The sequence below is a fragment of the Schistocerca americana genome, chromosome 1, assembly GCF_021461395.2.
Source record: "Schistocerca americana isolate TAMUIC-IGC-003095 chromosome 1, iqSchAmer2.1, whole genome shotgun sequence".
NCBI lineage: Eukaryota > Metazoa > Arthropoda > Insecta > Orthoptera > Acrididae > Schistocerca > Schistocerca americana.
The window spans coordinates 647,638,795-647,664,852 of record NC_060119.1 but is presented as its reverse complement, the minus strand read 5'-3'; the positions used below and the strand labels follow the sequence as shown (position 1 = coordinate 647,664,852).

Sequence of the window (26,058 nt, the reverse complement as noted above, 5' to 3'; positions counted from 1 at the left end):
AGTATGTTTCTCATAGAATGGACCACTCAAGACAATGGGCATGCTGGACAGTGCAGAATGCAAGAGCCAAATGGAAATATGTATGCTTGGAGTCTGGACGTAAGTGTTCTAGTATTAAGACAAATGAGGTTGAGCTGATTGAGAAGGTCAGCCAGGAGAGAACCTCTCAAGGCAGGTTCTGGAAGAGCATCAAAGGGGATGGTGTGCATTTAAGTCACCAAGTAGCAAGAGAGGGTGAGAGAGTTGACCAATAAGCTGGAGGAAATCTGCCCTGGTGACATTGAATGACTGACTGCAGCAGCTTGTAACTTAAGTGTTCAGTGAGGTGCTTTGGCTATGAATGTCATCCCGGATGAACAGCATGACTCCCCAATGAGATGGAATGCCATCCTCTGGGAGAAGGTCAAATCAGACTGCAAGGAATTGTGTGAGATCAAAGCGACTGCAAGGATGCAATTTAGTTTCTTGGCAGAAAACAACCAAATGCTGTGATTCCAGAGCAGTCTTGATTCCTCCTTGTTGGATAATGCCACAAAATTTCCTCACAAGGAGAGCCATGGCGGGGAAAGGGGGGGAGGGGGGAAGGAATAAATGAATTGTTGTCACCTTGACGGCTGCCGAGTGCCAGCCTTCAAAGACTCGATGTTACAGGAGACAGAGCTGAAGGATCCTATTCCATGAAATCTACAGAGGTGTCATCATTCTCTCTGGGTCATCCTGTGAATTAGAGGGCAGAAAAATGATAGGCAGTGCACACCAGTGAAATGGAAGTTGGCCGTGTGAGAGTAGCACTTGGTGTCACCATTGAAGAGGATCTCTGAGTTAGGGAAGAAGAAGACTATTTGTCTTCATTTAATTTCTTAGAGCCTTTGCAGTTGGCAGTTGAAGACTCAGATGTTTGTTGGCTGGAGGGATGTAAGAAGTCTTCACTAAAGTGTTCCTTTTGTCCTTTCCAGCCTGCCAGTTGCGAAGCAGGGCGAGGGCGAAGATTTGGTGGTTTGGCTTGTTACGCAGCTCGAGGAGGTGGAGATGGGGATGCTCATATGATACTGGGCGATTTTACAACTGCAGTGTTGAATTTGGGATCATAAGTCTGCACAGCTATGTCCTTGGTGAAGCAAGGTGTAGCACGGACGGTACTTTAAGTGCCAGGTGGTAAAACGCAGGGCTTGTGACTACCCAACAAATCGTGAGCAACAGGGTAAGGTACTTTCCCCTTCACCTGGATCCTATGTAAACAAGAGCACGATTTCACAGGGCCTGCAATTGCATCAACACCTTTCTGAATACTAAATGGATTAACTATAGCAATGGACTGTCCTCATTCAGTACACGATACCATGAGGAACCAAGGCACAGCTGCGAGATTCTTTGAATCTTTAGCATCAGTCTGTTTATGTTTAGTAGATATAGGCTGAGATAGTGACTGACTCATGGCAAAAAAATCCCCAATGATTGCGAGTCTCTGATGGCGCTCCTTCTAACTGGGGGCCACACCTCAGAGGGGCACTTACCTGTCTTAGGCCACTATTCACACCTCAGGTCACACATCCCAAACTCTTGACAGAGAGACCAATTGGTAATTTGGGAAGGTAACACCTCTCTCTCGACCTGGCCTGTACCAGGGGGTATGTGCAAACTGTACCTGTCAACCTGGGGCTGGGAATTACATTTTACCCTGTCTCCTGTTATGTGTCAAACACATGGGCAGGCCTTCAGGAGTACACAGGGAGGAAGAAGAAACATGGAGGAACCTCATATGCTGAAGCAGAGGAAGGGCGGGAGATGGAGAATGAAGAAAGGAACAAAAAACACATGAGGGGCAGTTCTAATGTCTGGCTATTAAAACCTCAGAACACAGACCCAAAAATATCCCAGACATGTTTCCAAAAGGAGGGGAAAAAGAATACCAGAGAGACAGACATGCAGCATGGAAAGGGACAAGTGTTGCAAAGGTTGAGGCCCCGTGGTAGCCGAAACAAGAACTCAACAATGAGTGGCCAGCCCCCAGGGCTGCAGTGAAGTAGTCCCCATAAATTTCACTTTGGGGAATGTTTTTAAAATAACTGTTGTTCAGTGACAAACTGTTTGTACCTTCATTTGTGACAAAATTATTGTTCTAAAAGTCCAGTAGCTTTCACTCTAGAACGCCATGTCCTAGCTTACAAGTTCTAAGGTACTTCCGTCTTTTCACCCTGCATGCAAAGATGGTACGAGTTCTGTATTGAAACAACTGGAGAAGCGAAAATGGAAACTGGCTGCATGCTTTTCACACAAACTGAGTCAGTGCACAGACCTAAACCAGCCTCTCTTTTTCAGAAAGAAATGCGAAGCAGAAAAACATCTTCCAAACTTTTCTGAGGGCATCAAACCACAACATTCCCAATAGGAACCACCACCAAACAATCAGAGTAGCAAAGTTAGGAAGGACTATAAGGCTTCCATCTTGATTTCTGGAGTAAGTCGTCTCTGCGCAGAATTAATGAACTATCACATCAGACACCGTAAACACTTTCTTGTAACAAAGTTGTATCTTTATCACATTCATAGCATTTTAACTTGATGTTTCTGTACTTTTTCTTTGTCATTCCAATATGCTTATATTTGTTTTGTTTTAATGTGATGTTGACCTTTTGTAAGAAATGGTCTTTACCACCGTGTGTTAATTCGTAACTCTGTTACTGATGGGGGAGAAGTGTAGAGATAACAATAATAGAAATCAGAACAGAACATTTAAGATTCATGAAATTGGCACGACCAACAAAACAACAGAGGATGTTTGAGAACAAAATAAAGAACAAAAGTGAGAGGGGGATGACATTTTGTGATTAGCAGTTTATATTAGAAACCATTAACAAATACTGTTAAGCAACATTTTTTGTGCTCCATAAACTGTATGACATTACAGCTGTTGTAAACTCTAGCTCATTCACCAACATATCCTGCCACCTTCTTGGACTCTGTTTACATCAGCCTATGCCTGGAAAAATGTTTTAAGTGCAATAATAATGTTATGAAGCCACAGACAGTTATTTTGCAGAAATTAAAGAACTGCACTTCAGCAATGAAATCTAGCCATTCAAAAAATACAAACTATTGAAACTCCAATAGGGATTTCACCATGTAGGAAAAGACAGGCTGCTACTTACTGTAAAGAAAGGCATGTTAAAGTTGCAGACAGCCACAATTAAAAGGCACTTACATATAGCTTTCGGCCACAGCCTTTATCAGTAGAACACACACACACACACACACACACACACACACACACACACACACACACACACACACACACACCTTTCATACACACGAGCAAGCACATCTCATGCACACACGACCACTAACTCTAGCATCTCAGGCCAGAATGCAACTATCATATGGGACGTAAGCAGCAATCTGGATGGGGCAGGTAAGGGGAAAGGAAAGTAGTGTTCAGTTGGGGAGAGAGACAAACACTGTCTGGTGCAGCAGTTACTAGAATGCCAACAGGTGCAGTGCCGGAGGCTGTGGGGCAGGGAACTGGGGAAAAATGGGTGGATGTGTCGACAGAGCCCCTTCCCCAAACATTTCCCCTGAGTCAATCTTCCTAATCAACCCTATGACTCCCCACACACTCACCTATATGCTCCCCAAAATCCACAACCCAACAATCCTAGACACTCACTATGGCAGGTTGTTGTGCCCCCACTGAAAGAATTTCGGCCCTCATTGAACAACACGTCCAACAAATTGCCCGTAATCTAGCCTCCAATGTCAAAGACACCAACCATTTCCTTCAGTGACTCTCCACCATACCCACACCTTTACCTCCTCAATCCCTACTTGTCACTGTTAACACCACTTACCTATACGCCAACACCCCTCATGCCCTTGGTCTTACTGCTATTGAACCCTACCTTTCCCAATGTCCTTCAGACTCCGTACCCACTACCTCATTCCTCATACACCTTACTAACTTTATCCTAGTCCACAACCACTTCTCTTCTTAAGGGAAGATACATAAACAAATCTGCGGCACAGCCGTGGGCACCCACATGGCACCCTCCTATGCCAATCTTTTTATGGGCTATCTAGAGGAAACATTTCTAGCCTCCCAAAACACCAAACCCTTAGTCCGGTTTAAGTTCACTGATGATATCTTCATGATCTGAAATCAGTGCCAAGACACCTTATCTTTGTTCCTTCACAACCTCAACACCTTCTCTCCCGTCCACTTCACATGGTCCTCCTCAACCTAGTGTGCCACCTTCCTAGATGTTGACCTCCTCCTCTCTGATGGCTCCAGCCACACCTCTATTCGCATTATACCAACCAATCACTAACAGTACCTGCATTTTGACAGCTGTCATCCCTTTCACACCAAAAATCCCTCCCATACAGCCTGGCCAACCGTAGTGACAAAAACTCCTTTGCTTAATATGCTGAGGGTCTCACCAAGGTCTTCACAGACAAGCACTATCCTCCAGACCTAGTCTGCAAACAGATCTCCCATGCCATTTCCCCTCACACCCCGCAATCCACCCGCCACACCAAGAACCAGCCACTACGGACTGTCCCCTTCATCACCGCTAAACCACATCCTTTGCCAGGGCTTTGATTACCCATCATCATGCCCTAAAATTGGGAACATCCTACCTGAGATATTCCCGCACCCCTCCTAAAGTGGTGTTCTGTCACCTGCCCAACCTCCATAACGTCCTAGTCCATCCCTAAGCCATCCCAATCCCAACCCCTTGCACAAAGATCATATCCTGGTGGAAGACACAGGTGCAAAGCCTGCTCAATCCAACCACCCAGCATTTCCTATTCCAGTCCTGTCACAGGTTTATCCTACCCCATCAGGTGCTCGGCCACCTGTGAAAGTAGCCATGTCATTTACCAGCTCTGCTGCAATCATTACACAGGTTTTTAGATTGGTATGACTACCAACCAGATGTCCATCAGGATGAACAGCCATCACCAAACTGGGGGCCAAGAGCAAACTAGACCACCCCGTGGCACAGCATGCAGCTGAACATAACACGTTTTATTTCAATGGGGTCTTCACCAGGCGAGCCATCAGGATCCTTCCCTACCACCAGCTTTTCTGAACTGTACAGATGGGAGTCATTCTTACAACACATTATTTTTTCCCCTACCTCTCTGCCCCACAACCTCCTGACATTGCACCTGTTGGCATTCTGGTCCCTGCACGTTCCACCAGACAGCGTTCATCTCTCTCCCCACCTGTACACTGCTATCCCTTCCCTTTCCCCCATCCCATCCCATCCCATCCCTTCCAGACTGCTGCTTGCATCCCACATGATAGTTGCATTCCAGCCCACGATGCTGGAGTCAGCCATCATGTGTGCATGAGGAGTGCTTCTGTTTCTGTATGAATGGTGTGAGTGTCTCTCTTTCATTGATGAAGACTGTGGCTGAAAGCTATATGTATGTTGTTGTTGTTGTTGTCTTCAGTCCTGAGACTGGTTTGATGCAGCTCTCCATGCTACTCTATCCTGTGCAAGCTTCTTCATCTCCCAGTACCTACTGCAACCTACATCCTTCTGAATCTGCTTAGTGTACTGATCTCTTGGTCTCCCTCTACGATTTTTACCCTCCGCGCTGCCCTCCAATGCTAAATTTGTGATCCCTTGATGCCTCAAAACATGTCCTACCAACCGATCCCTTCTTCTAGTCAAGTTGTGCCACAAACTTCTCTTCTCCCCAATCCTATTCAATACCTCCTCATTAGTTACGTGATCTACCCACCTTATCTTCAGCATTCTTCTGTAGCATCACATTTCGAAAGCTTATATTCTCTTCTTGTCCAAAATGGTTATCGTCCATGTTTCACTTCCATACATGGCTACACTCCATACAAATACTTTCAGAAACAACTTCCTGACACTTAAATCTATACTCGATGTCAGCAAATTTCTCTTCTTCAGAAACGATTTCCTTGCCATTGCCAGTCTACATTTTATATCCTCTCTACTTCGACCATCATCAGTTATTTTACTCCCTAAATAGCAAAACTCCTTTACTACTTTAAGTGTCTCATTTCCTAATCTAATCCACTCAGCATCACCCGATTTAATTTGACTACATTCCATTATCCTCGTTTTAGTTTTGTTGATGTTCATCTTATATCCTCCTTTCAAGACACTGTCCATTCCGTTCAACTGCTCTTCCAAGTCCTTTGCTGTCTCTGACAGAATTACAATGTCATCGGCGAACCTCAAAGTTTTTATTCCTTCTCCATGGATTTTAATACCTACTCCGAATTTTTCTTTTGTTTCCTTTACTGCTTGCTCAATATACAGATTGAATAACATCAGGGAGAGGCTACAACCCTGTCTCACTCCTTTCCCAACCACTGCTTCCCTTTCATGCCCCTCGACTCTTATAACTGCCATCTGGTTTCTGTACAAATTGTAAATAGCCTTTCGCTCCCTGTATTTTACCCCTGCCACCTTCAGAATTTGAAAGAGAGTATTCCTGTTAACATTGTCAAAAGCTTTCTCTAAGTCTACAAATGCTAGAAATGTAGGTTTGCCTTTTCTTAATCTTTCTTCTAAGATAAGTCGTAAGGTTAGTATTGCCTCACGTGTTCCAATATTTCTACGGAATCCAAACTGATCTTCGCCAAGGTCGGCTTCTACCAGTTTTTCCATTCGTCTGTAAAGAATTCGCGGTAGTATTTTGCAGCTGTGACTTATTAAACTGATAGTTCGGTAATTTTCACATCTGTCAACACCTGCTTTCTTTGGGATTGGAATTATTATATTCTTCTTGAAGTCTGTGGGTATTTCGCCTGTCTCATACATCTTGCTCACCAGATGGTAGAGTTTTGTCATGACTGGCTCTCCCAAGGCCATCAGTAGTTCTAATGGAATGTTGTCTTCTCCCGAGGCCTTGTTTCGACTCACGTCTTTCCGTGCTCTGTCAAACTCTTCACGCAGTATCATATCTACCATTTCATTTTCATCTACCTCCTCTTCCATTTCCATAATATTGTCCTCAAGTACATCACCCTTGTATAAACCCTCTATATACTCCTTCCACCTTTCTGCCTTCCCTTCTTTGCTTAGAACTGGGTTGCCATCTGAGCTCTTGATATTCATACAAGTGGTTCTCTTCTCTCCAAAGGTCTCTTTAATTTTCCTGTAGGCAGTATCTACCTTACCCCTAGTGAGATAAGCCTCTACATCCTTACATTTGTCTTCTAGCCATCCCTGCTTAGCCATTTTGCACTTCCTGTCGATCTCATTTTTGAGACGTTTGTATTCCTTTTTGCCTGCTTCATTTACTGCATTTTTATATTTTCTCCTTTCATCAATTAAATTCAATATTTCTTCTGTTACCCAAGGATTTCTATTAGCCCTCGTCTTTTTACCTACTTGATCCTCTGCTGCCTTCAGTACTTCATCCCTCAGAGCTACCCATTCTTCTTCTACTGTATTTCTTTCCCCCATTCCTGTCAATTGTTCCCTTATGCTCTCCCTGAAACACTGTACAACCTCTGGTTCTTTCAGTTATCCAGGTCCCATCTTCTTAAATTCCCACCTTTTTGCAGTTTCTTCAGTTTCAATCTGCAGTTCATAACCAATAGATTGTGGTCAGAATCCACATCTGCCCCTGGAAATGTCTTACAATTTAAAACCTGGTTCCTAAATCTCTGTCTTACCATTATATAATCTATCTGAAACCTTTTAGTATCTCCAGGGTTCTTCCATGTATACAACATTCTTTCATGATTCTTAAACCAAGTATTAGCTATGATTAAGTTATGCTCTGTGCAAAATTCTACAAGGCGGCTTCCTCTTTCATTTCTTCCCCCCAATCCATATTCACCTACTATGTTTCCTTCTCCCCCTTTTCCCACTGACGAATTCCAGTCACCCATGACTATCAAATTTTCATCTCCCTTCACTACCTGAATAATTTCTTTTATCTCGTCATACATTTCATCAATTTCTTCATCATCTGCAGAGCTAGTAGGCATGGGCTTTGTGTCTATCTTGGCCACAATAATGCGTTCACTATGCTGTTTGTAGTAGCTTACCCGCATTCCTATTTTCCTATTCATTATTAAACCTACTCCTGCATTACCCCTATTTGATTTTGTAAGCGTCTTTAATTGTGCCTGTCTGCAATTTACCTTGTCTTCTTTACAGCAAGTACCAATCTGTCTTTTCCTACATTGTTGACTCTCAAAAAATACTTCAGGCAACTGCAGTCAGCTTAAAAAAAAGTTTTAAAAAAGTAGGTGCATTTTTGTGGTAATAAGAGTCATTTTATGTCAGGCTGAGAGTTTTGAATGTTTTGCTCAGTGGTAGTGTTGCTATTTAAATGAACTGAGTCAATTGAAACACTACCTGGTAATTTAGTATTTTTATTTCCTGATCTTTTACTGTTACTGAGACAGGCTTGGATTATCCTGCAGCTTTCCTGCAGGCATTGTCCAAATATACTTCCTCTTTTTTTCTGTTCAAGGATGTCTCAAAACAATCACCATTCACTCCATATTGCTTCTAATATTGCTTCATCTCAGTTAATATGTGAAAGTGTCTGCACCAAACAAATGAATCAAGAAAATTTATTATTTTTATTATGCTGACCTAACCATCAATTACTGACCAAGCATTGTTTGTTTAGATGTCTGTATTATTAACAATACACAGCTTGGCAAGCAAGTGGATAAATATCAAATGAAAGATCCATAGGTCTCAAAGTTCAGTCCTCAAATCATCCTAGTATTTGTGTAACTTATCTCTCGTTTCATCTCTGACAATGGTTTCTTCATGTGAAAAATGCCAAGTTAAACTGTGGTCTTGCAACCAAAGTTTAAGACCCCATTTGCAATAGGACGACACCTAGTAAAAGCACTGTGCTGTTCAAACCAACCTCATTGTTGACTTTGCAAAACAAGCTATGAAGTTAATGTACAGATAAACAGCCACAGGCCATGTATTGTTTGACTAGTGTAACTCATCAGACAAGAGCATCCTTTGATATTCACTGCCCTAGTGGCAATGCATTAGAAGATTTAAAGCACCACTCGACACCCTCATCAGCACAATGTCAACGTCATTGGCATCAGGGCAATGAATACCTGAGAATGCTTACATATGATAAATGAAACTAGTAAAATAAATCAAATAATACGCAACCTGTACCTGTTTATCTGTACATTAATTACAATGGTGACAGTGTCCCCCGCAAGTGATACCTGTGTCTGCTAAAACTGTAAAGTGTTTCACAATGTCTGTGGTTGTTTCATTTGGAAGAAGTGGCTGAACTTGAATTTTAATCATGAAGAAGATCACAAAAACAACAACATTTGATACGTACCTTTTGTGTGGCACATACAGCAATGAATATATTGCTCCTAGAATGCAGCAGGGATACAATATGTATGATAAATATCTCATAATTTCTGCATCAAATTCTTGGGTCTTCTGTTCAGCAGCAGATGACCCTTTTGACGTGAACCTCAAGCAAGGTAAATGTAACTGACTAAATGTTACTTCCACATAAATAACCTTCTGTGCTTTCCATAGCTGCAATCATTTCATTAAATTAAAGGTGGGTATATATAAATGAAGCATAAAATACAAAGTTACATGTTCATTAAAGTCTACATTAGTACCTCAATTACTGTTGCAATGCCAGAAGGAATCAGGACTAGTAATGATGTCTTTTCATCCATCATGTATAGGAACACAATAATGTGGCTGAAAGCTCGCCAAACTACTGTTCTAACTGACAAGCCAGCAAAGTTTTGTTTGTGGCGCCAAAATGTGACATCATTTTTGAAAGCTAAAAAGTCAAACAACAGCTGCAAAGAATTTATAGTTTTCTTGAACATCTTTACCACACCATACATATATATATATATATATATATATATATAAATATATGAAAAAATGCATGTATTGGTTTTACTCACATGAACAGCAGCCACAAACACAGTAATGCAGAGAAGGTACATATTTGTATCGGCAAATATTCCTTTTACCTCATCTACATCCTTTTCATTAAAACCAAAAGACATTAATGACCGTAAAGCAGTTTCAATGTGCTGCATCACTCTATAAAATGAGAATAATTGCAGAATCACAGTAATGAATGTCAGAATTATGTATCCAGTGTCAGAATTTCTATCATTTAAGAATTCAAACGTACCTCAATAATGCCCAGTTCAAGAACTTACATGGTTATAACTTTAGAAGATCTGCAATACTTAAATTGACTTGCTGGAATCATAACTGTTAAACATGAAAGCTGAACCAAATATTTGAAACAATCCCTTCTGTAGGCTTTTCTTAATTATTTGTTTATAGAGTGGCAGCAGTAGGCACAATATAACACATTCAAAATTGCTTGCAACTGTGCATTTTGTCTCCCTACAGTTGAGCATTCATTAACAATGGCAGTGAGGGAATGCAATGTACAAGTGTCAAGTCACCCAATTTATTCATTAACCTAAGATGTAAAGCTAACAACAAAGCATTAATTTTATTTAGATTTTATGTAATTTTGAAAGTATCTATATCCATAGTCCAACTCATAACAGAAAATGAATAATTTAGAACTAAAGAACTTATGAAAGTCAGGCAAACGTCTGAAATACAAGGAGCATTCAATAAGTAATGTAACACATTTCTTTCATGGCCAATTTTAGTTGAAAACATACAGAATTTGTTGTGGGACATCTTGGTATTTATTCCTGCTTCAGCCCCTATAGTTTCATGAAGTTTTGATAGCTGGCGGCTCTAACCATACACTTCAGCATGATGTCCGTAAAAGATGTGTGTTTCAAGCACACAGCTGCCACTGACTTTCTTTTGGTTGAAAACCAAAGCACTGCAGATACTTATAGGCATTTGCAGAATGTTTACAGAGACCTGGCAGTGGACAAAAGCATGGTGATCAACTTAGGACAGTAGAATGCTCACAATGACTGTTGTTGTTGTTGTTGTTGTTGTTGTTGTTGTCTTCAGTCCTGAGACTGGTTCGATGCAGCTCTCCATGCTACTCTATCCTGTGCAAGCTGCTTCATCTCCCAGTCCATACTGCAGCCTACATCCTTCTGAAGCTGCTTAGTGTACTCATCTCTAGGTCTCCCTCTACGATTTTTACCCTCCACGCTGCCCTCTAATATTAAATTGGTGATCCCTTGATGCCCCAGAACATGTCCTACCAACCAATCCCTTCTTCTAGGCAAGTTGGGCCACAAACTCCTCTTCTCCCCAATTCTATTCAATACCTCCTCATTAGTTATGTGATTTACCCATCTAATCTTCAGCACTCTTCTGTAGCACCACATATCGAAAGCTTCTATTCCCTTCTTGTCTAAACTATTTGTCGTCCACGTTTCACTTCCATACATGGCTACACTCTATACAAATACTTTCAGAAACGACTTCCTGACACTTAAATCTATACTCGATGTTAACAAATTTCTCTTCTTCAGAAACGCTTTCCTTGCCATTGCCAGTCTACATTTTATATCCTCTCTACTTCGACCATCATCAGTTATTTTTCTCCTCATAGAAAAACTCCTTTGCTACTTTAAGTGTCTCATTTTCTAATCTACTTCCCTCAGCATCACCTGATTTAATTCGACTACATTCCATTATCCTCGTTTTGGTTTTGTTGATGCTCATCCTATACCCTCCTTTCAAGACACTGTCCATTCCGTTCAACTGCTCTTCCAAGTCCTGTGCTGTCTCTGACAGAATTACAATGTCGATTTTAATACCTACTCCGAATTTTTCTTTTGTTTCCTTTACTGCTTGCTCAATATACAGATTGAATAACATTGGGGATAGGCTACAACCCTGTCTCACTCCCTTCCCAACCACTGCTTCCCTTTTGTGTCCCTCGACTCTTATAACTGCCATCTGGTTTCTGTACAAATTGTAAATAGCCTTTCGCTCCCTGTATTTTACCCCTGCCACCTTCAGAATTTGAAAGAGAGTATTCCAGTCAACAATGTCAAAAGCTTTCTCTAAGTCTACAAATGCTATAAATGTAGGTTTGCCTTTTCTTAATCTAGTTTCTAAGATAAGTCGTAGGGTCAGTATTGCCTCACGTGTTCCAATATTTCTACGGAATCCAAACTGATCTTCGCCAAGGTCGGCTTCTACCAGTTTTTCCATTCGTCTGTAAAGAATTTGCATTAGTATTTTGCAGCCGTGACTTATTAAACTGATAGTTCGGTAATTTTCACATCCTGCTTTCTTTGGGATTGGAATTATTATATTCTTCTTGAAATCTGAGGGTATTTCGCCTGTCTCATACATTTTGCTCACTAGATGGTAGAGTTTTGTCAGGACTGGCTCTCCCAAGGCTGTCAGTAGCGCTAATGGAATGTTGTCTACTCCTGGGGCCTTGTTTCGACTTAGGTCTTTCAGTGCTCCATCAAACTCTTCGCCCAGTATCATATCTCCCATTTCATCTTCATCTACATCCTCTTCCATATCCAGAATATTGCCCTGAAGTACATCGCCCTTGTATAGACCCTCTATATACTCCTTCCACCTTTCTGCTTTCCCTTCTTTGCTTAGAAATGGGTTTCCATCAGAGCTCTTGATATTCATGCAAGTGGTTCTCTTTTCTCCAAACATCTCTTTAATTATCCTGTAGGCAGTATCTATCTAACCCCTAGTGAGATAAGCCTCTACATCCTTACATTTGTCCTCTAGCCATCCCTGCTTAGCCATTTTGCACTTCCTGATTTTTGAGACATTTGTATTCCTTTTTGCCTGCTTCATTTACTGCATTTTTATATTTTCTTCTTTCATCAATTAAATTCAATATTTCTTCTGTCACCCAAGGATTTATTCTAGCCCTCGTATTTTTACCTACTTGATCCTCTGCTGCCTTCACTACTTCATCCCTCAAAGCTACCCATTCTTTTTCTACTGCATTTCTTTCCCCCATTCTTGTCAATTGTTCCCCTATTCTCTCCCTGAAACTCTGTAAACCTCTGGTTTAGTCAGTTTATCCAGGTCCAATCTCCTTAAATTCCCACCTTTTTGCAGTTTCTTCAGTTTTAATCTACAGTTCATAAGCAATAGATTGTGGTCAGAGCCCACATCTGCCCCTGGAAATGTCTTACAATTTAAAACCTGGTTCCTAAATCTCTGTCTTACCATTATATAATCTATCTGGAACCTGTCAGTATCTCCAGGCTTCTTCCATGTATACAATCTTCTTTTATGATTCTTGAACCAAGTGTTAGCTATGCTTAAGTTATGCTCTGTGCAAAATTCTACCAGGGGGCTTCCTCTTTCATTTCTTCCCCCCAATCCATATTCACCTACTATGTTTCCTTTCTCATCCTTTTCCTACTATCGAATTCCAGTCACCCATGACTATTAAATTTTCATCTCCCTTCACTATCTGAATAGTCTCTTTTATCTCATCATACATTTCTTCAATTTCTTCGTCATCTGCAGAACGAGTTGGCATATAAACTTGTACTACTGTAGTAGGCGTGTGCTTCGCGTCTATCTTGGCCACAATAATGCATTCGCTATGCTGTTTGTAGTAGCTTAACCGCACTCCTATTTTTTTATTCATTATTAAACCTACTCCTGCATTACCCCTATTTGATTTTGTATTTATAACCCTGTATTCACCTGACCAAAAGTCTTGTTCCTCCTGCCACCAAACTTCACTAATTCCCACTATGTCTATCTTTAACCTATCCATTTCCCTTTTTAAATTTTCTGACCTACCTGCCCGATTAAGGGATCTGACATTCCACGCTCCGATCCGTAGAACGCCAGTTTTCTTTCTCCTGATAACGACGTCCTCTTGAGGGTCTATGGTCTTCATCCCAGTCCAGCTTTATCAATGCATATCCAGATTTCAGTTGGACTCACTCAACTGCGACAGGTGTAGACATATCAGGGCGTGTATAACAACTCTGAAATACTGCGCTGATAGTTGCACTTACTAGCCAACATCTGGATCCGCATATAAAAGGTCATTGTAGAACTTTCATCTAATGTTTCTTCCAGTTTCTGTGAGGGGTGTCTTAAAACAACACAAACGCATCATATTTTCTTTATTCATTAAAGTTGTCACAAAAATGCAAATGAAACTCTCCTTCTCCATGGCAATGCAAGGCTTCACAGACATTTGCGTGCCCGACAGCAGCTCACAAAACTTCGATGGATTGTTCCTCCTCATTCACCCAACATGCAGTATCTTGCACCTTCTGACTTCCATCTGTTTCATCCAATAAAGTATGCACTTTGGGAAGCAGAACGTGGGCAATATGGAGGTTATCGATGCAGCAAGACACTGGCTCCGATGGTGACCAGAGGAGGGCTATCATGCTGACTTGAAGGCACCTCTAGTAAGGTGACATAAGCCATTACACTGGATGGAGATCATATTGAAAATAGGATTTTGTAACAAAAGAGTGAGTAATAATATGGTGTATTGGAATCCTGAATAAAATCAACCTGCTTTCAGAAAAAAATGTGTTGCATTCCTTACTGAACCTCCCTCATAATTTATGGAAGTGTGGAGAAAACTATCAGTAAGGAATTGTAATGTTTGAGAAAACCATCACCAAGGAATTTTAGTGATGGAAAAATTATGACAAGTTTAAAATCAAACAAAAGGAAAGTTAGAGTTTGAGATCAATACCGTCTAATGCATACATCAAAATGGTTAATATTGATTAAAAGCTTTTGGACATGTTACGAATTATGTCACACAACAAACAGCATTGAAAAGCTGAAACAGCTCGAGAGAAGAATCAATGTATGTTTTTACTTTTACAATGTTTTCATGCTTGTATTTTGAAATACTGAACAGTGGCAATCCACCTGTATTAGCATCTTTCCTACCATAGCGATCTGAGATACCGACAAAAAACTTCTGATACATCTTTAGGCATACTTTGGTACTTTTAAGAAAGTCTCCAAGTTTTAGACAACATTTCAACTCACAATTTATTGATGCTCCAGCTCAAGACATGTCACACCTCTACATAACATAACTTCAAGAGCTGCCATGGATAATTTCTGAAGTGTCTGCCTCCAATTGCCATTTTTTCCAGCTTAGGAAAACTTTATAGTATTGGATATTTTGTAGTAATTAATACAAGACTTTCAAGTGCAATTAGTATCTTACAGATCTACTGCTGCTGAAGTTTTTACTCCACTTTCTTCAATAAACTAACATTCCTTTCTAAGAAAATTACATTTTTTACACATGTGCAAAATACACGCAAGGCCTCTCTGAGCAAATACATTATGTATTTATGCACCTTATAAGTGTCCTTACAACTACAGATGTTCATACCTCAGTTTTCCAGTAGATACAGGAGCATATGCTAGTGTAGTCATCATAATAGTATCATTCTTGCCGATGACAACTAGATCACGTAAGCGATTGTTGAGGAAATCATACTGAATTATTGGAAGGAATTCTCCCCGAGAGTTCAAACTGTAAAAAATAAAAAGGTATAGAATGTAATAACTGTAAGAACATCATATAAAATTGAATGCATTGGGAGTGAGTTAGCTCTTCCTAGGATGGGACTGAAAGCTACTGATCAAAAATTTCACAAGAGACAAATGCAGAAAAATGCTGCTAAAAAAGTGAACCAATTAATGACACAAGTCATAAAGAATTATTAAGTGAAAGTTGATTCCTCCAGCCGGTTTCATTTAAATCACACATCATCCAGTGTAAGATAACAACAGAGCACCTATATGCCTCAAGTGCCAGGATCTAAGGAGAAATCATGTGTCCAACATCACAGACAAGTCACTGTCATCTGTCAGTAAATATATGGAACTTCTGGTATGTGTGCAAAGATGAATCAAGGCAAGCTATTCTAGGAAACGCATGATAAGAATTATCCCTCTACTCTAAGATATTCCAAGTACCAACAGCCTAGTTGCTTAACTGCGGAAAGTTCATAAATCAGACATAAACTCAATGTCAAGCTCTAAAATCTAAGAGAGACTGTGCAGCTAGTGTAGCTCAAGTATGTAATATAGTGTTACAGAAAAATTTCCTTACAGACAGCGTCCAACAAAATAACTGTGATTTATACTCGAAAACATTGTACAGTTTCGTCCATAGGTGTGGAACGACTCTTCTAAAACAAAAACAGGTTGCTAAATAGGAACTAAAAGTCAAGTTCTGTGAGATGGGAAAGAGGGAAAAATCTATGTTGCTATGCTACCAACATAACAGCCTTTTCAGAAGCCATTGTCTTGGACGAAACTCATAATTTTCAAAGTGACAAGATTCATATGACATATGAAACAGATGGAGAAATACACAAGAAAAAACACTGATACCTTTCATTTCAGCATAGCTTTATTCATTCCCAAGTTATGTCGTGTTTTTTACGTAACAAGGCAATGCTGGTGAAAACAAATAAAGGCAATAGGGCGTAAAAATCATATAGTTGATGTTCCTGAGATATACTGAGTCTCACTTTTATCTATGATAATGATGCAGGATGAAGCAATGTGTTAAGATCTGTAGCACTGCCAGAATTCAAACCCAAGTTCCCACTCCCTAGACAGATGCGTTACCCACTGTGCCACACTGGTACTGCAGCTACCATAGCTGCACTTATTACCTAGTACATCTCCCTCCCAGATACAAATTCTTCATCCCCCAGTCCGTACTGGACTACCTCTGCAATACTCATGCAAGTATAGAAGGGGAATATCAATGGGCTGAAGTGTAAATTGGAATTTGTATCAGGGAGGGAGACATACTAGCGTAATCCATGCAGCTATGGTAGCCGGAGTCCAAGTGTGGCACAGCAGTTTGCATATCTGCCTAGAAAGCAGGAGACCCACTTCAAATTCCGGTGCTAGTACAAATTTTAATTCATTGCTTCAGCCCATATCATTATCGCAATAGGAGATGTTTGTCATGTCCAGCGGTCTCTAAGGTGGTACTTATCTGCTTCACCCATTTCTCATGGAATTTAACCAAAGTATGTATCCAAATGCAAGCACAAGAAACAACAGTCTCTTCTGAGATCCGCAAGTTCTTTGATCTTCACTGCATACACAACTATCTTCATATTTTTACACTATCAGAAATCCAATGGACTTAATTTTGAGGTATATGATGGCCAGTTCACCTGACGCCTAATACCTATCCACCTCCTGGAAAACTAGATATCCAGATATGCCAGAAGAGAAAGCATACAATGAGATAAGGCAACATTGTGCTGAAAGAAAGATGGAACTGTCCTGTCTTGAGACAACATCAAATATTCTTGTAACAACTGCAAATAATGGGCTGTTACATGAAGAAGGACCCAACAATAGAAAAACCCCATATTCCATCACTTTCGATGTGCCAGTTATCTTCTATGGACACATTCAGTGAGGATTGACACCTGACCAGTGACTGTGATTTTGTCATTTATATATATGTTATCTGTTCTTTTGGACATGTCTGAAAAAACAGACACTATTTTTGATCCTGCAGTCACTATGAAACAAGACACAAAGGAATTAAAGACTTCAGCCACCAGTGAGCACTGATTTAAATCAATGTGGAAAGTTACAAATTTATGCCAGACTGGGATTCAAACCCAGGTTTCCTGCTTATTAGGCAAACATGCTGACCACTATACCATCTGGACACAGTGGTCATTGCAAATGCACGGACTACCCTATCATATCTCCTGCCAGACACAAATTTTCAATTTATCGACACATCACAACTGCATGGACTATCCTAGCATGTCTTCTGCCAGACCCAAATCCTCAACTTATCCACACATTACTAATGTAGTGTCCCTTGCCCATTATCCTCAATTAAGAGGCAGGAGACTAGGGCTCGAGTCCCTGTCTGGTACAAAATTTAAACTTTCCCCATCAATTTAAATCAATGCCCACTAGCAGCTAATATTTATAATTCCTTTGTGTCTTGATCATAGTGTCTGCAGGATCAAAAACTGTGTCTGTTATTTCAGCCATGTCCACAAGAACAGATACCACTTAAATAATTAAGGGGCAGATGATATCTTCATTGCAGATGCACACCAAGCTCAATCTCTTATGGGCATCAGCAAAATTCTGCAAGTAATGAGGATAATGGGCCAAGCGCACTACGTAAGTAATGTGCAGATAAGTTGAGAATTTGGTTCTGACAGGGGATATGCTAGAATGATCCATGCAGTTGTGATGGTCACTGTGTACGGATGGCGCAGTGGTTAATGCATTTGCCTAGTAAGCACGAGACCTGGGTTCGAATCCCAGTCCGGCACAAATTTTCAACTTTCCCCATTGATTTAAATCAATGCCACTGACAGCTAAGGCCTATTACTTCCTTTGTGTTCTGTTTAGTTTTGTTTCTCAGTTCACATATAAATTGTCTTTTTCTGTAAACAGTATGTCATAGGACAAACAATGGATTTCATCCAGCTCGTGTGTCACCTATTCTGCAAACTGAACAATCTGGATTATCCTTGGTGAGATCATGTAATATTTACATTTTATACAGATGCCATGTATGAGTGGCCATTGTTTGTGTGCGGAAGATACCAGTTTCTTGTGAGATGCGAAGAGTACTGAACTCTGGACTCTTACTGAAAAATGCATGAACAGCTGTTGATAACCATTTTTGATCATCCAGCTTTCTGTTTGTCTGTGGTAGAGGCAGTTTCATGGAATTTCGCAAATGGTTAACCACTGTGCTTTGAGTAATGGGTGCTCTGTTTGGGTGCCATTGGATAAAATCCTCTGCACTAGCATACATGCTTCTACCTCCTGATATCAACAGAATCTCAGTGTGATCGCTTCTGTTAATGCCATCAGCTTTCATGTCACCTGTAACGAAGAAACCCTGATCACAACTGGAGAACAGAAAATGTTATGCTCAAACAAAATGCACCATTGTTTGTCTCGAGTAATTCTCTATTTGTTTGACAAGTCAGGTGCCCCTCTTTCCACTTGAAAATTACAAGTTGTTTCTAAAATGAGCATCACTGTTTCTCTATTATTCTTTCTTTCTTTTCTTTATTGTCATTTGTCTATGAACTGTGTTAGTTAACATAGCCTCACAGACCTTCCCTCTCTCTCTTCTCACAATGACTGACTCCAAATGTCTGTTTTTCCAAATGTTTTGTTAGAAGGGTGGGCCCACACTTATGAAACACCTTTTATTAGAGTTTTTCACCTTGCTTTCAACAGTGATCCAACAGAAGCAGTATCAACATTCTTCCATCTATCTACCAGTTAGTCAGTCATCATTTTCCACTGCTCCATAACATTCATCAGTTAGAATTAGAGTAGGCTATGCAGTGGCCTCTTCACTCATCAGGACAGCATCAGGTGAAGTGCAGTGGTGAGGATCTGTCAGACACCCACAAGCATTCGTGAAATATTACTGCCAGTTTACGCGTTTATTAACAAGTACAGTGTTTCCTTCCCCGTATCATTGGCAAGCAGGCAAACCAGCAGAGCATTTGTCAGGCAGTATTTGCTGACACAGGTGTGCCTCATAGTGTTGATGTGATCGTTAACATAGCAGATGTTACATCATGAATTGTTGTTGACTAAAAAGTGCTGCAGATATAGCCCAGTGGGCTGCAGCTCCGCTAACTGATTTCCAGGGTGTTCTTGTGGAAGTCAGAGACAATGCCCAGGAAAGGTGCCCAACAACCCTGCACAAAGTATGCATATTCATGAAAAATTATGTCATGGCCTCTGTGGAAGAGAACGCCCATCAGTGAGGTCTGCAGGGGCTTGGTGTTGGGAGGCACCCACGTCTCCCAATTGTATCTTCCCCAAACATTGTCCTATCCCTTTCCAATGCTTAAAAGCTTTTGTGTCTGCACATTTTACTTTTTGCCAAACACCTCACAACCTTTACAAAAAAACTTTTTCACTGATTAACAGTTATTAGCTTCCGTTTTATCCGTTTGAAAGGCAAAGGCTTTTTCCTATTATATATTACCTTAGACAGCAAAAGGCCAGTAGCTGTGTACACTTTGGAATGACATGCAGCAGTGATGTACTAAAGGTACACATCCCAGTTGTGATTACTATTCACATAATAACCTAACTTCTCAGAAATATTGCAACGAACTGTTTCTGTTCTCCCATACACTGAACTCTTACCACTCTCCCACTGGGGTTTGAGGGCTGAAAGGGCTTGCTCTGAATTTGCAATTATGAAGCAAGTGGCACAGCTGTCTCATCAGATGAGACATAAAATCAGTGCCCTGACCTGTAATTAAAGTGTATGGAACACTAAATGGCAGCAACCAATTACCATTGCTTGTGCTGATCAGGAATTTCAGTCATTGCTATGAACTATCAGAAATGGTCTGTAATGGTCAACACGTACCAATAACCTGCTAGCGTTCAATTAAATTTATCTAAAATATCTTGTTTTATCATATGCGGTGGTTTTGATGTTTCTGGTAATCTTTGTAATGGAACTGGTTGGTGACTGAGGTCAGCCTGTTGCTCACAAGATACACAGTTCCTAACATATTACTTGACATCCTGTTCCCTAGCTCTTCAAGAAAATTTTTCAGCCACCATCAGTCACAACTGTTCTGAGTGCCATGACATATGGTCATGTGCTTGTTTCAAAACTTCATCCCAGAATGACGCAGATACCACCAGCTCTAGTCTGCACTTTGTCACACAATGGCTTATTGTGGAGAACAACAAACTGTGGCTGTGATCTGAATGCCTGACAGTCAGCATCAGCTGTCTGTGCTCTTTGTCACTTGGCAACACGGTTGTCCATTACTTGCAGAACTGCAATTTTCCTTTTTGAACTGTCGGCGTTACAATGCTTTTTCTCTGGATTGTGCACCATGAACACAGTGTGATCCATCGCTTCCTAAAATTTTTGGCTTTATAAATAACAACAAAAGTAAGAAACATTTCCTTCTCCGCAGTGGAATAATTTCACTCTGCTTTGTTCAGTTGTCTGGATGCGTACACTACTGGTTGTTCCTTATTATCTATACTCTGAAACTACATCACAGGCCAAATTGAATTTCTTTTCAAAGTTGGGTAATACTAAATCTGGATTCAACATCAGCACCTGTTTCGAGGGCGTCAAACATTATCTCACAGTCAGTGGACAATTCAAGTTTCGCTCCTTTTCTGAATAAACAGTTCAAAGGCTCAGCAATCTCATTAAAATTCTTTATAAATTTTTGATTATAATTACAAAGGCCTAAGAATGATAGCAACTGTTTCGTTGCCTGAGGAAGCAAGAAATCACAAACCACTGACACCAACCACAGATCAGTTTTTACACCTTGCTGCCTGGTCACATGAAGATAATTTAATTTTGTTGCTGGAAAGTGACATTTATCAATAATCAGTGTCAGACAAGCTGTTCTAATTCTCTTCTTAATATATCTTCCAGTTGACACACATGTTCCTCTATGTCTTTCATCTGCAGCTCGTGGCCTAGTGGCTAGCACTGCTGCGTCTGGATCACAGGGTTTGATTCCCAGCTGGGTTGGGGATTTTCTCTACCCGAGGATTGGGTGTTTGTGTTGTCGTCATCATCATCATCATCATCATCATCATCATTCGTGACAGTGGCTAGATTGGACTGTGGAAAAAATTGGAATGTGTAAAAATTGGGGCTTTGCACAGGCAATGGTGAGCACACAGTTGAGTGCCCCACAAACTAATCATCATCATCACCATCATCATCATCATCATCATCATCATCATCATCATCATCATCATCATCATCATCATCATCATCTATGTCTTTCAAAAACACTTTGAAGTCATCCAGATAGAAGACGAATCGATTTGGCTTTAAATCTCCAAGAAATTCATACGACAGTCTTTAAAAAGTTGCCAGTGCATTTTTTAGTCCAAAATGCTTTTAACAATACTTGTGACGGCCCCAGGATATGGTAAAAAGTGGTCTTTGGTTGATCCTATAGTGCCACTTCTAATTGATAGTATCCGTTCTTCAAATCCATTAGCAAAAAATATTTGCACTGATGCAACTTAGCCAGAGTCTCTGTTATGTATGGTATGGGATTTGCATCAGTGTGTGGAATATGCATCAGTGGTAGCTCTTGCATTAATGTACCAGTAATCACAGGAAAATCTGTATTTCATAGTGGCATCTGGTGATTTCTTCAGGACAAGGACCATGGATGCACCTCATGGGCATCACTGTGTTCAATAATCCCATTCGCTAGCTGCTGGGCAATAAATTCTCTCCTAACTGGTTGCGTACATCTTGGGTCCATGTACGGTTTCCTTTATAGGGAATTTTGTTCCCCATTAGTGTACTGTGCTGCGTGACTGGCACTGTTAGTAATGGGGCAGTTGGATTAAATAAATCTGTAACCTGCAGTGATGAGCCTTCCATTGCTTTCTTATCATTTCCTTTTAAGTGCTTTACTTTCTCATGTAATGTAGACGTGTTGATAGTGCACTTGCGGCAAATGTCCTGTTCTTCAGTTGTTGTTCTACTAAGCGGAAATTTGTTAGCAGGGTTGCAGGCCCCTGGGCAATGCTGGCTTTGTATATGTAACTACTGGGTCAACAGCCATTTGTGATGTAGCAAGTGTTATATGAGGTGCCACTGCTGCACTAACACTCTGGAGGAAACTCCGGCCTGATGAACGCTCCGCTGGCTTGCCTGGCTGCTGGGATCTGGGGAAGATGTCACTATACTTATCATTAAGAAATGTGTAAACTGGCAATAATGTTTCATTAATCAGGCAGTCATGTGTCATTACTCACGATCTGAATGATCCTCACCATTGCATTCCATATGACGTTACCTGATGACTGTACAGGCCATTGTCCGGCCCCCAACATCTGGTGTCAGCAAGTGGCACAGATGTCTTAACTCTGACGGCCACACTTTTACATCTACAGCATCAGCACCTGACACCATTTGTTTGGCTCCTCCTTGAGATTGACTGCTACAGATTGCATTTGTAGCTGTCTTTTGGGTAAGTCGGTTGGGATCATTAATATAACAGGTACAGGAGAGACCTCTCCAGCTGCTGGATCCACGAGGATAGTAACTTCGATGACAATATTTCCCACAGTTTTAATCTGTGAATGGGTAGGATTGCAAAGTTTTGGATGATGAAGATTCCATAGTAGTACTATAATCATAAGTTGCAAAGTTATAAATAAAACATTCCTCTTTCCTCTTAAAACTGACTATGATGAAGGGAAAAAAAACGAACTCTGTTGTGTATGCAATATTTGTTTAAAATTATATACAAGGAGAAAGAATATACACCATGTGATCAAAAGTATCCAGACAACCCCAAAAACATACGTTTTTCACATTAGGTGCATTGTGCTGCCACCTACTGCCAGGTACTTTATATCAGCAACCTCAGTAGTCATTAAAAATCATGAGAGTAGAATGGGGCGTTCCACATAACTCACGGACTTCGAACGTGCTCAGGTAATTGGGTTTCACTTGTATCATACATCTGTACAGGAGTTTTCCACACTCCTGAACATCCCTAGGTCCACTGTTTCCAATGTCATAGTGCAGTGGAAATGAGAAGGGACACATACAGCACAAAAGCGTACAGGCCGACCTCGTCTATTGACTGACAGAGACCACCGACAGTTGAAGAGGGTCGTAATGTGTAATAGGCAGACATCTACCCAGACCATCACAGAGGAATTCCAAGGTGCCTCAGCATCCACTGCAAGTACTATGATAGTTAGGCAGGTGACACAACTTGGATTTCATGGTCGACCGGCTGCTCATAAGCCACACATCATGCTGGTAAATGCCAATAGACGCCTAGCTTGGTTTAAGGAGCGTAAACATTGGATGATTGAACAGTGGAAAAACATTATGTGGAGTGACGAATCACAGTACACAACATGGCGATACGATGGCAGGTGGACATCATCTGCCCAGTGGACATCATCTGCCAGCGTCTGTAGTGCCAACAGCAAAATTCGGAGGCGGCGGTGTTATGGTGGTTTTAAACACCTTCTTGCTTACCACTGTTGAAGAGCAGCAATTCAGGGGTGGCGATTGCATCTTTTAACACAATCAAGCACCTATTCATAATTCGCAGCCTGTGGCAGAGTGGTTACACAACAATAACATCCCTGTACTGGACTGGCCTGCACAGAGTCCTGACCTGAATTCTATAGAACATCTTTGGGATGTTTTGGAACTTCAACTTCATGCCAGGCCTCACCAACCAACATCGATACCTCTCCTCAGTACAGCAGCCCATGAAGAATGGGCTGCCATTCCCCAAGAAATCTTCCAGCACCTGATTGAACATATGCCTGTGAGAGTGGAAGCTGTTATCAAGGCTAAGGGTGGGCCAACACCATACTGAATTCCAGCATTACCGATGAAGGATGCCACAAACTTGTATGTGGAAGTAGTAAATTGTCTAACACTTTAAATGTCACCACATCCAAGTTAAAACTGATTGCGAGAAAGAAAACAAAACCATACGTTTTCACAGCACAGTATTTTCTTTGTTGCAGTTGGTTTAAACAGAAAAAAATATGTTGCTGTTTGAATTTCAGTAGGGTATCATGTAACAATTTGAAGTAAAATGGTCAAGAACCTTATGAGATTTTTGCTATTAACGTTCCCCTTTATATTTTAAATACATATTTATACATCACATATCTTACAAAAGTATAAATCCAGTCACCATCCAAATGTTTATTATAGCATCGTGTAAAAATTTGAAATAAATACGTCAAAAACTTCTAGAAAATTTTGCTAATAACATTTCTCTTTTAAGTATTAAATTTATATTTATTTACCATATATATTTAAAAATATGTAGCCTATGTTTGCCCAAACGTTTATTAAAGCATTGTTTAAAAATCTGAAGTAAATAAGTCAAAAACTTTATGAATTTCTTACTAAAAATGTTTCCTCTTTATGTACTATACAGGGTGTTACAAAAAGGTACAGCCAAACTTTCAGGAAACATTCCTCACACACAAACAAAGAAAAGATGTTATGTGGACATGTGCCCGGAAACGCTTAATTTCCATGTTAGAGCTCATTTTAGTTTCGTCAGTATGTACTGTACTTCCTCGATTCACCGCCAGTTGGCCCAATTGAAGGAAGGTAATGTTGACTTTGGTGCTTGTGTTGACATGCGACTCATTGCTCTACAGTACTAACATCAAGCACATCAGTACGTAGCATCAACAGGTTAGTGTACATCATGAACGTGGTTTTGCAGTCAGTGCAATGTTTACAAATGCGGAGTTGGCAGATGCCCATTTGATGTATGGATTAGCACGGGGGAATAGCCGTGGCACGGTTCGTTTGTATCGAGACAGATTTCCAGAACGAAGGTGTCCCGACAGGAAGACGTTCAAAGCAATTGATCGGCATCTTAGGGAGCACGGAACATTCCAGCCTATGACTCGTGACTGGGGAAGACCTAGAGCGACGAGGACACCTGCAATGGATGAGGCAATTCTTCGTGCAGTTGACGATAACCCTAATGTCAGCATCAGAGAAGTTGCTGCTGTACAAGGTAACGTTGACCACGTCACTGTATGGAGAGTGCTACGGGAGGACCAGTTGTTTGCGTACCATGTACAGCATGTGCAGGCACTATCAGCAGCTGATTGGCCTCCACAGGTACACTTCTGCGAATGGTTCATCCAACAATGTGCCAATCCCCATTTCAGTGCAAATGTTCTCTTTACGGATGAGGCTTCATTCCAACATGATCAAATTGTAAATTTTCACAATCAATATGTGTGGGCTGACGAGAATCCGCACGCAATTGTGCAATCACGTCATTAACACAGATTTTCTGTGAACGTTTGGGCAGGCATTGTTGGTGATGTCTTGATTGGGCCCCATGTTCTTCCACCTACGCTCAATGGACCACGTTATCATGATTTCATACGGGATACTCTAACTGTGCTGCTAGAACATGTGCCTTTACAAGTACGGCACAACATGTGATTCATGCACGATGGAGCTCCTGCACATTTCAGTCGAAGTGTTCGTACGCTTCTCAACAACAGATTCGGTGACCGATGGATTGGTAGAGGCAGACCAATTCCATGGCCT

General features: G+C 40.8%; 1 protein-coding gene and 1 non-coding gene across 2 annotated transcripts in view; one reads left to right on the top strand and one right to left on the bottom strand.

The window, feature by feature from the left end:
- The window catches only part of LOC124607917 (cleft lip and palate transmembrane protein 1-like protein), a 161,191-nt gene that overhangs the window by 32,790 nt on the left and 102,343 nt on the right, over positions 1 to 26,058 (bottom strand). The window contains exons 5-8 of the mRNA XM_047139943.1: positions 15,316 to 15,459; positions 9,935 to 10,076; positions 9,635 to 9,823; positions 9,337 to 9,545 (exon numbers count right to left, since the gene is read on the bottom strand). Coding sequence (XP_046995899.1) covers positions 9,337 to 9,545; positions 9,635 to 9,823; positions 9,935 to 10,076; positions 15,316 to 15,459 — 684 coding nt within the window. The remainder of the gene's footprint in view (positions 1 to 9,336; positions 9,546 to 9,634; positions 9,824 to 9,934; positions 10,077 to 15,315; positions 15,460 to 26,058) is intronic.
- On the top strand, positions 18,194 to 18,266 carry Trnat-agu. The gene has a single exon. It is a non-coding gene; the product is annotated as a tRNA-Thr (tRNA).